Source organism: Manis pentadactyla, chromosome 8, assembly GCF_030020395.1.
Source record: "Manis pentadactyla isolate mManPen7 chromosome 8, mManPen7.hap1, whole genome shotgun sequence".
NCBI lineage: Eukaryota > Metazoa > Chordata > Mammalia > Pholidota > Manidae > Manis > Manis pentadactyla.
This window is the reverse complement of record NC_080026.1, coordinates 91,147,234-91,163,792: the sequence shown is the minus strand read 5'-3', so window position 1 is coordinate 91,163,792 and position 16,559 is coordinate 91,147,234. Positions and strand designations below refer to the sequence as shown.

The 16,559-nt window shown below is 41.6% G+C and overlaps 1 protein-coding gene across 3 annotated transcripts in view; it reads right to left on the bottom strand.

Moving 5' to 3' along the window:
- Positions 1 to 16,559, bottom strand: part of HKDC1 (hexokinase domain containing 1) — a 50,767-nt gene that overhangs the window by 8,013 nt on the left and 26,195 nt on the right. For 2 of the 3 annotated variants that reach the window (XM_036924004.2, XM_036924005.2), the window contains exons 11-16: positions 16,263 to 16,408; positions 16,050 to 16,169; positions 11,983 to 12,078; positions 11,701 to 11,800; positions 3,717 to 3,900; positions 1,602 to 1,757 (exon numbers count right to left, since the gene is read on the bottom strand). In XM_036924004.2, the coding sequence (XP_036779899.1) occupies positions 1,602 to 1,757; positions 3,717 to 3,900; positions 11,701 to 11,800; positions 11,983 to 12,078; positions 16,050 to 16,169; positions 16,263 to 16,408 (802 nt within the window). Of the gene's footprint in view, positions 1 to 1,601; positions 1,758 to 3,185; positions 3,302 to 3,716; positions 3,901 to 11,700; positions 11,801 to 11,982; positions 12,079 to 16,049; positions 16,170 to 16,262; positions 16,409 to 16,559 lie in introns of those variants that run through there. The other variant, XM_036924007.2, reaches the window with a different exon arrangement.

Sequence of the window (16,559 nt, the reverse complement as noted above, 5' to 3'; positions counted from 1 at the left end):
GGATAAATGAATGCGTGAATACAAATTGAGAGAAATTCCAAACATGTAATTCTGATAATATCCAGTGTTGGTACAAAAAGCAGTGAAACTGACACATTTGTACATATCTAGTGATGGAAACTAAAACTACCTTTTTTAAAAACTATGCCCATAAGAAAATGCTTCTTTTAACCAAATGCTTCTACTCTGAATTAAATAATTCATGAGATGAAAATGACTGGGTAAAAAAAGAATAATTATGGTGTTACTCAGAATTGCAGAAATCCATAAATTACAAGCTAGACATACTATATTAAAGGGAAAGTGTAGTAAATTATAGTACAGCAAAATAATGTAACATTATGCAGCCATTTAAAATGATAATTACACCAAAGAGTTGATATGGGGAAGTTTTTCTTCCTAGAAATATTCCAGCTAGTAAATGCAGAGGAGTTATAGCATTAAATTATCATCATTTTACAATTTCTAGTGAAATCAAAGATCTAGACAATGAGCATCAGTGACTGCCAAGATCACAAAAGAGAGACAGACAATATCATTGATGCCACCTACGAAATATTCTTGTCCAAAATTCAACACTGAATCTAACCCTGCATTTTAGTCTAACTATGAGTTTTTAGGAAATATAAGGACAGAGGAAAATGTTAAATACTACAATTAGCAAAATCCATAACATAGGAAATGCAGAGGATAAAATGATAGTTTCTTCATCAAATATATTATGAGGGGAAACAAGAGAGGGAGGCAAAGTCTAAAGATTAAAAGATGTTTTAAAAAACATACCAACCAAAGGCACTGTATGGACCTTGTCTGGATACTGATGCAAACTAATGAACTATCATTTTTAGGCAATTTGGGAAATAGGGAATACAAAGGCTTATTGTTAGCTATTTCGGGTATGGTGATGGTAATGTAGTTATGTTTACTTTAAAGAAATCATATTTTAGAAATATACTTTGAAATATTCATAGATGAACTGATATAACATGTGAGATTTGTTTCAAATTAATCCAGTTTGGAGGTGGGGAAAGCAGAGTACATAGATGAACCCAGTTTGGTGGTGATGGAAACACTTGGTTCCTTTTACTATTCCCTCTACGTTTGTATATGTTTAAAACTTTTCATAATAAAAATTAAAATAAAAGCCAGAATTACCGATGAAAACTACCACAAATAAACAACATACAGAATGAGATGTGTAGTACGACTAAAATTACAACAATATGTTTACACACACTCCAGAACTTGAAAAGGAATATAATATGCAAAAATCAAAATAGCTGTATTTAGCAGCAAGCATATGGGTGATTTTTTTTAAAAGACTTTTCTTTCATAGGACACATCATGTTTTCAGGAACACAGAGGACCATTTCTAAGCCTAGCCTAACTCCTCTGTAACAGTTTAGGAAGCTCGGGGCCTAGGTACACTGCTGGTGCCTCTGCTGATGCAACTGGAGACAGGGAGCAGCCCCAGGAGGCAACCCCCTGCCCAGCCAGGCCTGCTGTTCCTTTGTAAATCTCAAATCTGCAGGACCCCAGCATGACAGTAGCATATCCCAGTCAGGGCCTCTCACACTGAGCAGGTGAACCTCACATGTCACCTTTCAATCTGGGACAGGAACTTTGTTTCAAAGATGCCTCTGGTCCGAAGGCGCTCTGAAATCTGCCCACGGAAGAGGAGACCCCGCCTGGTCAGGTCAATCAGGATCTGCCGCACAATCTCCCCCAGGTACATCCCACTGGTCATTTTCTCGTATCTGTTTGGAGAAGAGGGATAAGGTTGGTGAGGAACCTCAGCACTGGTGAGCGGTTCCTGAAAGGGCCACAGGCTGGGTGTGGAAGGCTCACCACTGGCACCCTCCAGCTGCCTGGTTCCCCATGGGTCACAGTGGACAGAAGGCCCAGAGAGAGGTGATGCAGAAGACTGCCCGATGGGGAAAACCAGGCTCTGGCCAGGAGCCAGATCCCAGCTCTGCCACTGGCTGCATGACCAGAGCAAGCATTATAAACCATCATCCATAAAACAGGGAGAAAAACACTGGCCCCACAAGACTGCAGGGAGCCAAGCATCCATCAGGTGCACAGTAGGCGCTAGGGAAAAGTGAGTCCCTCTCCAGGCCTCCAGGCCAGTTCTCCTTGGCTTTGTATTATAAGTCTGTTCTACTGGAGATTCTCCTTGACTTTGTATTTGAAGAAATCTGCTCCACTAGAGATTCTGTTCCATGAGATATTACTTTAAAACCATCTGCACACACCAGGGGTGTTAAGAAAATGTTAGTGCCCTTCCCTTTTCTACCAAGTTGTGAGCTTCATGATGGAAGGAGCAGCAGGGAAAGGGGCTTTGTAACCAAAAGGCACCAAGCAGGCCCTCTGCACAAGTATGTGTAATAGTATTCATATGAGGCATGTGGAGCTGGATTGACCCCTGCAGGTCAAGTAGAAATCTGAGTGTGCCTGTGTGCTAGACTTGCGTTCTCTTAACTGCTCAGTACCTCATCAGTCTAAGGAACCAAAGCTTAGACAACCAATGGTGATAGCAAGGCGAATTCAAATGTGTTGCCCCCTTAAACTCTCACTCCAAAAATGCAAGCCTCCAGTGGATTCAGACATAAAACTAAGTCAGAAGGAACTTGCCCCTTGAGAAGAGCCAACGTGAAGGTCCCAATGTGGAATTTAGAGATAGGGTCCCTTCTCTTTGGAGCAATCCCTGCTTCAACTGGGCTTACAACTCACCTGCCTCCCAGCTAGAAAGACCAGAGCCAGAGGAAGATGAGGGACCACCAGGGCCAGTCTTGGCCTTGGCCCAGTCTCTTCCTGTACAGCGTTCTCAGTTCAGCAGTTTCCCGGGTGTCTGTGGCCCAGGAATCCCATTTCCTTTCCTATTTGCTCAACTTCTCCACTTGGGTATCATCTAATCACAATATATTTATGTTTTGATCTTATTTTACATATTAAGATACTGAGTTTAGTTGTGACAAAGACCATATGGCCTGGTCTTAAAATACTATCTGGTTCTTTACAGAAAAACTTTGCCAACTCCTGTTGTAATGGGGGCCCAGGCTAATGATCAATTTCCAGTGTACTAGCTCTATCTCTACCTACACCACTTTCTGCTACTCAAGAAGGTATATGAGAATGCAGATGAAAATACACTTTATTTTTTTAGAATTTTTTATTTTCAGTGTTTTTAGTATGGTTAATAATTGGAATACACCTCACGAGTGATTGTGACCCATGGTGGGATGTAACACCATGGTTGAGAACCAGGACTCCCATCTATCACCTGTGGCCACTTCTCCACCTGCAGAACAACAGAGGTCATCGATCAGGCAGCCAGCTCGACAAAGGCTGAGGATGTTGACCTCTAAACTGAACCTACAAGAAGCTCATCCGAAGAGAGCCCACTATGTCACCATACCCCTGCTCTGTGACACCTGGCCCACAATGAATAGACTTTTTGACAGCCTCTGTCTCACTTCTAAAGCCACTGGAAGATCTTATGGAAATTATAAAAAGGTGCCCCTTCTTTCTACTTGTTGGCAACTTGTCATTATATTTTGTCTCTGTTCAAATAAGAAACTTTACTGACATCTGATGGAAAGTGGCAATAAATATGCAAAGCTATAGTGTCTATGATATAAAAATGGTACAGCCCTTAATCTGGTGAGGTTGTATACTGCATAACCTGCATGAATGTGCACATTCACCCTCCTCACCTCTGTTTGCCAGGATTCAGGGACCCCTCATCCACCTCCTTGTCGTACTGGGTCCGGATGTCATCTATGCAGCCATTATCTCCAAATCCTCCCCACTCTGTATTAATGCACATCTTCCCTTCATCTCCTTCCACCAGTTCAATGTTCCTCATCTCCTCCATGTAGCACATGTTGCTGCCTGTACCTAAAAGGAATCATGATGGGACTTTAGTCTACCTAAAGAATACCAGCAGGTCCTAAAGAGGCAGACAAGTGCAGTGTAAACAAATTTAGGCTTGGAGTCAGATACAAGTGGGTGTGAATTCCAGCTTTACAATTATCTGACTGTAGGAAAATATCTCATCTTTCAGAGGTTTCGTTTCTTCATCTGTACAAAGGAAATAATACCTGCCTTATAGATTCGTTTGAAAAAAATGAGATGATGGGCTCAAGATGGCGGTATGAACAGGGCAGCGGAAATCTCCTCCCAAAACCATATATATTTTTGAAAATACAACAAATACAACTATTCCTAAAAGAGAGACCAGAAGATACAGTACAACAGCCAGGCTATATCTACATCTGCAAGAACTCAGCATCTCATGAAAAGGGTAAGATACAAAGCCGTGACCTGGTGGGACCCAAGCACTTCCCCAACCCCAGCTCACCGGTGGGAGGAAAAGAATCAGAGTGGGGAGGGAGTGGAAGCACAGGACTGCTAAATAACCAGCCCTAGTAATCTGCACCGGGAGCACAGACACACATTGCATGGTGTGCTGGATGTTAGAGAAACGGAAAAGTAAAATCTGAGATGGAGACTGCAGGTGGGTCCCCACAGCTGGCTCCACTGGGACAAGAGAAAAGCAGGCACTTGTAAAAGTCTTAAAGGGACAAGGGCTTAATAGCTGGACAAAATCTTCCCAGCATGCTGAGCCCAGCAGGCTGGGAATATTGAGGAACTTCAGACACTCTAACCCCCTGGGAGGCAACACAGCTCCGAAGCCCCTCACAGCAATAAACAGCCTGCCATTCATTCCCCCAGCTGGTGCTGCAAGCAAACCGGCTGACCCGCCACAGCTGTGGAGCAGCTGGGGAGCAGCCCTGCCCACAGTAACCATACAGAGTCTTCTCCCAGCACGCAGCTAAGTGGGACAGATCCAGAGGCTGCAGCTGGCACACAGCTGCCCAGCACAGACCGAGGAAGCCAAAGCAAGGTCCAGAAGGCATGAAGGGGTGCCGTTCTCACAGGAGAACACACCTGGTACATCTGCAACCCCCCTATAGGGCCCTAGGTTATCCTGAGGGCTGCCCCACCCATGGCAGCTAAGGGAATTAACCAAGAGGCTACCCCCTGCACCTGAGTGATCAGCAAGGGCAGAGGAAGCTGGAGCAAGGTCCAGAGGTGCAAATGCGTGCCGTTCTCACAGGAGAACACACCTGGCACATCTGCCACCCCCCACAGTGCCCTAGGCTATCTCAAGGGCCATTTGCCCACAGCAGCTCAGGAGATTATCCCAGAGACTGCACCCTGTGTGTGGGTAACCGACAACCAGGAAGGGACTTTGTTCTCCCAGCTGACACATGCACCACCTGCCGGCAACCACTTCTATCGCCATGAAAAGGCAGAAGAATCTGGTCCAGTCAAAAATCACTCAGACAACCCCAGAGAGACAGCCTGGTGAGATAGATATAACCAATCTTCCTGAAAAAGAATTCAAAATAAAGGTCATAACCATGCTGATAGACCTGCAGAGAAATATGCAAGAGCTAAGGGATGAAGTCCAGAGGGAGATTACAGAAATGAAACAATCTCTGGAAGGACTTAAGAGCAGACAGGATGAGGTGCAAGAGACTTTTAATGGAATAGAAATCAGAGAACAGGAATAGAGAGAAGCTGAGCCAGAAAGAGATAAAAGTATCTCTAGGAATGAGAGAATATTAAGAGAACTGTGTGACCAATCCAAATGGAACAATATTCACATTATAGGGGTACTAGAAGAAGAAGAGAGAGAAAAAGGAAAAGAAAGTGTCTTTAAAGAAATAATTGCTGAAAATTTCCCTAAGCTGGGGAAGAAAATAGTCTCTCAGACCATGGAAGCCCACAGATCTCCCAAAACAAGGGATCCAAGGAGGACAACACCAAGACATATAATAATTAAAATGGCAAAGATCTAAGACAAGGACAGAGTATTAAAGCCAGCCAGAGAGAAAAAAAGATCACCTACAAAGGAAAACCCATCAGGCTATCATCAGACTTCTCAACAGAAACCTTACAGGCCAGAAGAGAATGGCATGATATATTTAATGCAATGAAACAGAAGGGCCTTGAACCAAGGATACTGCATCCAGCACGACTATCATTTAAATATGAAGGAGGGATTATACAATTTCCAGAGAAGCAAAAGTTGAGGGAATTTGCCTTCCACAAACCACTTCTACAGGATATTTTAAAGGGACTGCTCTAGATGGAAGCACTCTTATAACTAAACAGATGTCACTAGAGAAAATAAAATCACACCAAAGAAAGCAGACCAACCAAATACTAACTAAAGGCAAAAAATAAAACCAGCTATCCACAAAAGCAGTCAAAGGAAACACAAAAGAGTCCAGAATAAAACACTTAACATATAAAGAATGGCAAAGGAAGAATAAGAAAGGAGAGAAATAAAGAATCATCAGACTGTGTTTCTAATAGCATAATAAGAGAGTTAAGTTAGACAGTTAGATAGTAAAGAAGCTACCCTTGAACCTTTGGTAACCTCGAATCCAAAGCCTGCAATGGCAATAAGTACATATCTATCGATAATCACCCCAAATATAAATGGACTGAATGCACCAATCAAAAGACACAGAGTAATAGAATGGATAAAAAAGCAAGACCCATCTATATGCTGCTTACAAGAGACTCACCTCAAACCCAAAGACAAACACAGACTAAAAGTGAAGAGATTGGAAAAGATATTTCATGCAAACAATAGGGAGAAAAAAGCAGGTGTTGCAGTACTTGTATAAGACAAAACAGACTTCACAAAAAAGAAAGTAACAAGAGATAAAGAAGGACATTATATAATGATGAAGGGGTCAGTCCAACAAGAGAATATAACCATTATAAATATATATGCACCCAACACAGGCGCACCAATATATGTGAAACAAATATTAACAGAATTAAAGGAGGAAATAGAATGCAATACATTCATTTTAGGAGACTTTAACACACCACTCACTCCAAGGGACAGATCAACCAGACAAAAATAAGTAAGGACACACAGGCACTGAACAACACACTAGAACAGATGGACCTAACAGACATCTCCAGAACTCTACACACAAAAGCAGCAGGAAACACATTCTTCTCAAGTGCACATGGAACATTTTCCAGAATAGACCACATACTAGGCCACAAAAAGAGCCTCAGTAAATTCAAAAACACTGAAATTCTACCAACCAGTTTCTCAGATCACAAAGGTATAAAACTAGAAATAAATTGTACAAAGAAAACAAAAGGCTCACAAACACATGGAGGCTTAACAACATGCTCCTAAATAATCAAGGGTTCAATGACCAAATTAAAACAGAGATGAAGCAATATATGGAAACAAATGACAACAACAGCACAATGCCCCAACTTCTGTGGGATGCAGCGAAGGCAATTCTAAGAGGAAAGTAGCAATCCAGGCATATTTAAAGAAGGAATAGCAATCCCAAATTAATAGTCTAAAGCACAATTATCAAAACTGGAAAAAGAAGAACAAATGAGGCCCAAAGTCAGCAGAAGGGGGGACATAATGAAGAGCAGAGAAGAAATAAATAAAATTGAGAAGAATAAAACAATAGAAAAAATCAATGAAACCAACAACTGGTTCTTTGAGAAAATAAACAAAATAGATAAACCCCTAGCCAGACTTATTAAGAGAAAAAGCGAATCTACACACATCAACAGAATCAGAAACGAGAAAGGAAAAATCACAACAGACCCCACAGAAATACAAAGAATTACTAGAGAATACTCTGAAAACCTATGCTAACAAGCTGGATAACCTAGAAGAAGTGGACAACTTTCTAGAAAAATAAAACCTTCCAAGACTGACCGAGGAAGAAACAGAAAATCTAAACAGACCAATTACCAGCAACGAAATTGAATTAGTAATAAAAAAACTACCCAAGAACAAAACCCCCAGGCCAGATGGATTCATCACTAAATTTTATCAGACATATAGAGAAGACATAATACCCATTCTCCATAAAGTTTTCCAAAAAATAGAAGAGGAGGGAATACTTCCAAACTCATTCTATGAAGCCAGCATCACCCTAATACCAAAACCAGGCAAAGACACCACAAAAAAAATTACAGACCAATCTCCCTGATGAACATAGATGCAAAAATACTCAACAAAATATTAGCAAACTGAATTCAAAAACACATCAAGAGGATCATACACCATGATCAAGTGGGATTCATCTCAGGGATGTAAGGATGGTACAACATTGAAAAATCCATCAACATAATCCACCACATCAACAAAAAGAAGGACAAAAACTACATGATCATCTCCATACTTGCTGAAAAAGTATTCGACAAAATTCAACATCTATTCATGATAACAACTCTCAACAAAATGGGTATAGAGGGCAAGTACCTCAACAAAATAAAGGCCATATATGACAAACCCACAGCCAACATCATACTGAACAGTGAGAATCTGAAAGCTTTTCACCTAAGATCAGGAAGAAGACAGGGATGCCCACTCTCCCCACTGTTATTCAACATAGTACTGGAGGTCCTGGCCATGGCAATCAGACAAAACAAAGAAATACAAGGCATCCATATTGGTAAAGAAGTCAAACTGCCACTGTTTGCAGATGACATGATATTGTACATAAAAAATCCTAAAGACTCCACTTCAAAACTACTAGAACTAATATTGGAATTCAGCAAAGTTGCAGGATACAAAATTAATACACAGAAATCTGTTGCTTTCCTATACACTAAAATACCTAGGAATAAACCTAACCAAGGAAGTGAAAGACCTATGCCCTGAAAACTACAAGACACTCTTAAGAGAAATTAAAGAGGACACTAACAAATGGAGACTCATCCCATGCTCTCGGGTAGGAAGAATTAATATTGTCAGAATGGCCTTCCTGCCTAAAGCAATCTACAGATACAAGGCAATCCCTATCAAAATACCAACAGCATTCTTCAATGAACTGGAACAAATAGTTCTAAAATCTATATGGAACAACAAAAGACCCTGAATAGCTGAAGCAATCCTGAGAAGAAAGAATAAAGTGGGAGGGGGTCTCGCTTCCCAACTTCAAGCTGTACTACAAAGGCACAGTAATCAAGACAATTTGGTACTGGCACAAGAACAGACCCATAGACCAGTGTAACAGAATAGAGAGTCCAGATATTAAACCAAACATATATGGTCAATTAATATACAATAAAGGAGCCATGGATATACAATGGGGAAATGACAGCCTCTTCAACAGTTGGTATTGGCAAAACTGGACAGCTACATGTAAGAGAATGAAACTGGATCACTGTCTAACCCCATACACAAAAGTAAACTCAAAATGGATCAAAGACCTGAATGTAAGTCATGAAACCATAAAACTCTTAGAAAAAAACATAGGCAAAAATCTCATGGACATAAACATGAGTGACTTCTTCATGAACATATCTCCCCAGGCAAGGGAAACAAAAGCAAAAATGAACAAGTGGGACTCTATCAAGCTGAAAAACTTCTGTACAGCAAAGGACACCATCAGTAGAACAAAAAGACATGCTACAGTGTGGGAGAATATATTCATAAATGACCTATCCAATAAAGGGTTGACATCCAAAATATATAAAGAGCTCATGCACCTCCACAAACAAAAAGCAAATAAGCCAATTAAAAAATGGGCAGAGGATCTGAACAGACACTTTTCCAAAGAGGAAATTCAGATGGCCAACAGGCCCATGAAAAGATGCTCCACATCACTAATCATCAGAGAAATGCATTAAACCACAATGAAAGATCACCTCACACCAGTTAAGATGGCCAACATCCAAAAGACAAGCAACAACAAATGTTGGCAAGGTTGTGGAAAGGGGAACCCTCCTACACTGCTGGTGAGAATGTACAACTAGTTCAACCACTGTGGAAAGCAGTATGGAAGTTCCTCAAAAAACTCAAAATAGAAATACCATTTGACCCAGGAATCCACTTCTAGGAATTTACCCTAAGAATGCAGCAGCCCAATTTGAAAAAGACAGATGACCCCTATGTTTATTGAAGCACTATTTACAATAGTCAAGAAATGGAAGCAACCTAAGTGTCCCTCAGTAGATGAATGGATAAAGAAGAGGTGGTACATATACACAATGGAATATTATTCAGCCATAAGAAGGAAACAAATCCTACCATTTGCAACAACATGGATGGAGCTAGAGGGTATTATGCTCAGTGAAATAAGCCCAGCAGAAAAAGACAAGTATCAAATGATTTCACTTATCTGTGGAGTATAAGAACAAAGCATAAACAGAAGGAACAAAACAGCAGCAGAATCACAGAACCCAAGAATGGACTAACAGTTACCAAAGGGAAAGGAACTGGAGAGGATGGATGGGAAGGGAGGGATAAGGGGGGAAAAGGGGCATTATGATTAGCACACATAATGTAGTGGTGGGGGGCATGGGAAGGGCTGTACAACACAGAGAAGACAAGTAGTGATTCTATAGCATCTTACTACGCTGATGGGGAGTGACTGCAATGGGGTATGTGGTGGGTACTTGATGGGGGAAGTCTAGTATCCATAATGTTGCTCGTGTAATTGTAGATTAATGATACCAAAATAAAAAAGAATGAGATGATGTTCATATATTTCTTTCACATAGTAAGCTTTCAATAAATGGTACCTGTGATCTCCTCCTCCTCCTTCTCCTCTTTGTTGTTAAGCTATAGGTATACAAAGTGAGCTTCCAAGTAGTCATACAGTTAGCAGTCAGAGCTGGATGGGACCATGAGGGATTATCTAGTCTTAGATAAGTCATCACTTGGCATCTGTAAACTACCTTCTTCTCCTTTGCCCATGCCTGGCTTCAGAACTGTTCTCAGCACAAACAAGAGTTCATATTCAATCAAACAAGTCTCACCTCTTTGATCCCCTAGATGTAGCCCAATCAATCCCTCCCACAGACAAGGAAACTCGAGTCCAGACAGACAGAATCAGTAACCTGTTCAACATCACAAAGTGGGTAAGAGTTGGAGTAAGATGAAACTTCTTACCTGACACTGAAGATATCTCAGTATATCCCCATTTCCTTGTTCTACCTACTGCTCACCTTCAGGAACCCAAACAGCCAACTGGAACAACTTCCCCAGATTTCATCATTACCTAACCTGTGCCTGTCACTTGGAATGGTCACTGTCCCCATCTCTACCTATTCAAACCGCACCTGTCCCCTCATCAATCAGAGAGTAATGATCCTGGAATCCACTCTAGCCCTTAATCACTGATAGACTCCCCAAGACCCCTAAAATGCCTACATCATACCTCGGGCCACTCCTTTCTCCTCTCCCAGGTTTCTTGCCAACTCTCCCCAATCCTGTGTACCCCAACAGCCAGAAGAGGTAAGAAAACAGAGGTGGTGTCTGTTGCAGCCACATAAAAATCCAGGCCCCCCAGGGCCACGTCAGTATGATCCAACTGTGGTCTCCTTCCTCCCTAGATAATCTGCCCAAAGGCCCTAATTTGAAAACCCCCTCTTTCTAATATGATTCTCCATAATCAACAGAAAGGACAACCTCAGCGTAGGACCCTTAAGGAGAAAGATATTAAGCAAAGACTTAGTTATTAGGAGACCTGGAATCTCAGTCTTAACCTCTCTGCCTTAGACAAAGCCTGCTTCAGAGCCTCTGTGTAATGCACCAATGGCCCCTCTGCCCCTCGCTATGTTAAAAGGGAATCTCCAGAAGATCAGGTTTGACCTGATGAGACACGCATGACCACTTACCTGCAATCAGGCCAATCTCGCAATTAGGATCTTCATAGCCGCAGGTCATCATGGTCCCCACTGTGTCGTTCACGACTGCAACTATGTCCAAGTCAAACTCCTGCAAAGGGAGCAGCTCTGCTGTAAGCACGATGGGTAAGCCAAGCAGGCTCAGGAGGGGCATATCAGCCTATGGAGGTGGGGGTCAGAGGCCAGAGCCACAGGACGGAGCATAGCATGGCAGAGCAGAGGGGACTGAGGGAGGGGGCAAGGTCAGGCATGACCCTCAACACCATATCATACATTTCTCCTCTTGATGGCTTCCCTGAGCATGTCTACTACATCTTCCCCTTCACAGTCAGTGGCCTTAAAACCTTTGGTCCACCCAATGAGTGTTCCCTGAAAGAAAGGAAGGAAACTTCATTGAGCAATATTTTTCTGGGACTGCTGCACAACCTCAATATGAAATAAATGCAAGGCAAGATAGTTGAGTGCTAGCCATACGTATGTTTTGACTGCTTCCCATCTCTGCAGCCCTAATACTGCGCCCAGAGGTATCACAGAGCATAAGGTCCACTGCCACATGGAATCCCTGCAGCAATTCATTTTCATTAAGGATCAGCTCGTGTTCCCTGGCCATGACTGTAAAGAACAAAGGCCCAGATCATAGTGATACCACTTCTAATTTAGTCAAGGACAGAGGAAGATGTGATTAAAGATAAAGCTACAAAATGTTCATCAAAGCAGTGAAAAACTAGAGGGATCCCAAAATTCCCAACAATATGGGTCTATCATCTTATACATCAATACAGGAAATGTTATACAGCCACAAAAAAACATGCTGTAAGAGAATGTTGGATGTTAAAGAAAGATGTTCACGTACTGTTGAATGAACACACATTAAAAGAATACAGATGGTGAACTGTTCTTTTATTCTTTTTAAAACTATACACACATACATACTCAAATCTGGAAAAAGGTCCGGAACAATGCATACACCAGGGGGCTGATAGTGGTTCTCTCTGGGTACAAGATTATGGGTGCCTTTTAGACTCCCTTCTTTGTTTGGCTATACTTTCTAGTTTTCCTAAAATTAGCATGTGTACTTTTTATAATATTGAGAAAAATATATTTTTCATTTTTAAAAGGAAGCCCAAGGTACACTGTTAGCCAGAGTCAGGATTTAGTCTAGCCTCAGATTCCATAGCCTAGAGCTGGGGGTGGGGTGAGGGTAGGTAAAACTGGGGCCTCTAGCCCAGGAGGGCTCCTGGGATAGGAGAGATGGCTAGCAACTCTGATGGCACCTCCCCCACCCCCATGACCCGCAGCCCTGGTCTCCCTCCTTCTCTCCACAATCCTTGGGAAGCTGGACCCCCCTACTCCTTTCCTGGTGGATATATATAGGACATCACAAATTTACCTCCAGTTGAAAACCTTTCTTATTAATTGTAGTTACACAAAAATATTTCTTAAAATTCTCTTTCTTCTTCCCAGTTGTCAGAAGTTTTGCTCCCAGCTGTCCACTAGTCTTCCCCTCCCTCTCAGCTGTGCTTTCATGAACCTGTCAGAACTTCTGGTAGAGAGAGGCCTGGACACCCAGTGTCCTCAGTCAGGAGTAGAAGCTGTGTTCTCCTGCTCATCAATCATTCAGGACCATGGACAGCTGCACATGGCTCCCTTTCCCACTATGTATTAATTTTTAATGGCAGCAGGAATACAGTAATGCATTACCCTTGTAAAAAATTAAACTGTTTACTGATAAGGACAAATTCTCCTTTAGCTCCCCTTCCCCAAGTCTGAGAGGTAACCTCTATTATCAGTCTGATACGAAACCTTCCAGACCTTTCCCCTCTGTTTATAGTTATTTTTAAATAAATAACTTCATATTATGTGTAGGCTACTGCAATTTGTCTTCCTCACTCAATGTATCTTCTAGACCTTTCCAGGTCAGCTAATATGAATCTGCCATGTTCTTTCACTAAGCAAAATAAAATATTCCTCAGATATAACTGCATGAAAAAAAATCCATGAAACAAACCTATGAAATAAGTACTATTTTCTTGTTTTTTTTTTATTAAGGTAGCATTTGATATACACTCTTATGAAAGTTTCACATGAAAAACCATGTGGTTACTACATTCACCCATATTATTGAGTTCCCCCCATACCCCATTGAAGTCACTATCCATCAGTATAGTAAGATGCCACAAAGTCACTACTTGCCTTCTCTGTGCTACACTGTGAAATAAGTACTATTTTCATCCTCATTTTTCAGATGAGGAAACCAAGGTACAGGGAGGTTAAATAACTTGCCCAAGGTCACACAGCCAGTAAGTGGAGAAACCAAGATTCAAACTGAGGCAGTGTGGTTCCAAACCCATGCTCTTAACTACTGCACTCTGCTGCATCCTGATTAGGCAGGGACTATCTGTGAAGCACTTAGAGCAATGTCTGGCATAGAGCAAGCACTGTGTATGTGCTTGTTAAACAAAATTAAGTAATTAATTCCATATGATTGATACACTATAGTTCAGTGATTCTCTGTTGCCATTTGGGTTATTTCTAATTTTTCATTATTAAAAAGTGGTGCTGTAAAGAGCTTCCTTATTTATTCCTCCTTGGGCACATGTTTGAGAAATGGAAGCTTGAGAAATGAATCTTGGCTCTTAGAATTCTGGCATTTTTAATTTTGAGAGGTCTAGCCATATTACCAAATAATTCATCCTTTCAAACCCCTCTCTTCTTGTGAATGATTTGGGTGCTGTGGGTGGGAAGGTGGGTCTGCTGAAACTTGTGTCTTCACGACATTCACAGAGCTCTGGAGAGCTCTGTTTCACTTCTGATTTTGCACCTACCCATCAGATGAGACTTGCATGCTTATTTTCTCATAGGAAAAATGAAATAGGATAAAAAATAGAGTGTAATGTACATAATAAGGGTAAGAATTATTTCTTGATTTTTTTGTTTTGATTATATACACATAGGTATACTGTACATTATAGCTAAAATGGTTCAAAAATACTGGGCTCCAGGTCCTGGCCAAGAGCCTGCTCTTGCAGGCCAGGTGAGTTGGACCCTCTCCAACTGTTACAGATGCGGCAACTTGGACAACTTACTTAACCTCTCTGTGCCTCCATTTTACTTTACTACAAAACGGTGATTAAAAATAGTGTGCATACATATAATAGAATATTACTCAGCTTTAAAAAGGAAGGAAAATCTGTCACATGCTACAACATGGATGAACCTTGAAGACATTATGCTAAGTGAAATAAGCCAGTCTTATTTCTGTCATAGAGACAGAAAGTAGAATAGAGGTCACCAAGGGCTGGGAAAAGGGCAAGTAAGGCAAATTGTTTAATGGATATAGAGCTTCAGTTTGGGAAGACGGAAAAATTCAGAAGATGGGTGATGGTGATGGCTTCGCAATAATGTGAATGTACTTAATGCCACAGAACCATACACTTAAAAATGGTTGAAGTGGAAGTTTTATGTTATGCCTATTTTACCGCAATAAAAAATGGTAAAAAAATAATAACACACAAAAAACCAGTATGTACATGATGGGGACATTGAGTGAATTAGACAAAATCTTAACTAATCTTTGGTTCCTTTTATTGTTTTTATGAGCTCTCTGGTTGATTTGCTGTGCTGACCAGAATTCTCCTTAAAAATTCATGAGTGGTGTTCTGCTTTTATGACAGTCCTGTAGGCCTACCAGAGAGAGAGAGCATACACTGCTCTCCAAGAGCTGGGGAATGGTGTTTTTATCCAAGAATCCCAAGAAAGACCTTGTGATACATATTTCTAAACTACTATGAATAGTTTATTAAAATTATTATCCATGATGTTCTTCAGTGCCAACTAAGTAAGTGTCCACATGCTAAATTCCTTCTGAGATTCTAATATCAGGAAAGAAATGCATTTCTTCTGATGCACTGGTAAGCTTTTCATTCATCAGACAATAAAATATCCATAATCTATTGGTTTTTCCTGTTCACACTGGCTGCCCAGGAAGACAGAAACAGTATTACTGCCTTAGAGTTACAACTGACCCTAACTGGTCAGTACTCTTACTTGCTCTCCATAATATTATTTGATTGTTCTTTTAATAGTACTTTTATGCATGTGTACCTTTATTGTATACTACCTTAAATTTTTTGTGAACCTCAATCCAAAAAATAATAACGAAAATGCAACATAATAAATAGAAAAAATTAAGTGGTTCAAATTCCTGATCATGTTCCCCCAGCTGCCCTGAACCTGAGACCCCTAAACAAAATGCACAGTGACTCAGAGGTACTTAAGATACCCCTGGTAGAGGAAGGAAGCCCACTGGGCTGGCTGTGAGCCTAGCTAGGCTGTCTTACCTTATCAATGCTCATCTGCCTGCAGGGAAATGAGAATGTGAAGCCCAGAGGCAGCTGGGCTCCCTTGAGGCCCATGTAGTCCAGGAAGTCAGCAATGCACTGCACGATGTGGTCAAACAGCTGCAGGGAAAGATCAGCAGTCACCCTGGGCCTGCAGTCATATGGGTGGCAGGCTGGCACCTGGAAGCACAGAACCCCTCACCCAGCGTTTACCTCCTCGCCAGTGCCCTGCATGATCTCCAGGGGGATGGCAAAGATCTTGTTGTACATTCGCACTGACCGCCGTCCACTTCTGATCTTCACAAGGAGGACCCGGAAGTTTGTTCCTCCCAGATCCAGGGCAAGGAACTTGCCTTTCTCTGTGGTGGAGAAAGTGGGGACTGCATTCCACTAATATGTAAAGAACAGGGACTTGCGTGGAGACTTTGGGAGGAAGAGGAGCTGCAGAAATGGAGCAGACCCAGAGCCTTCTCCTCTGGGGCTCAGGGGTATGGTGGTCACAGTGTGGCG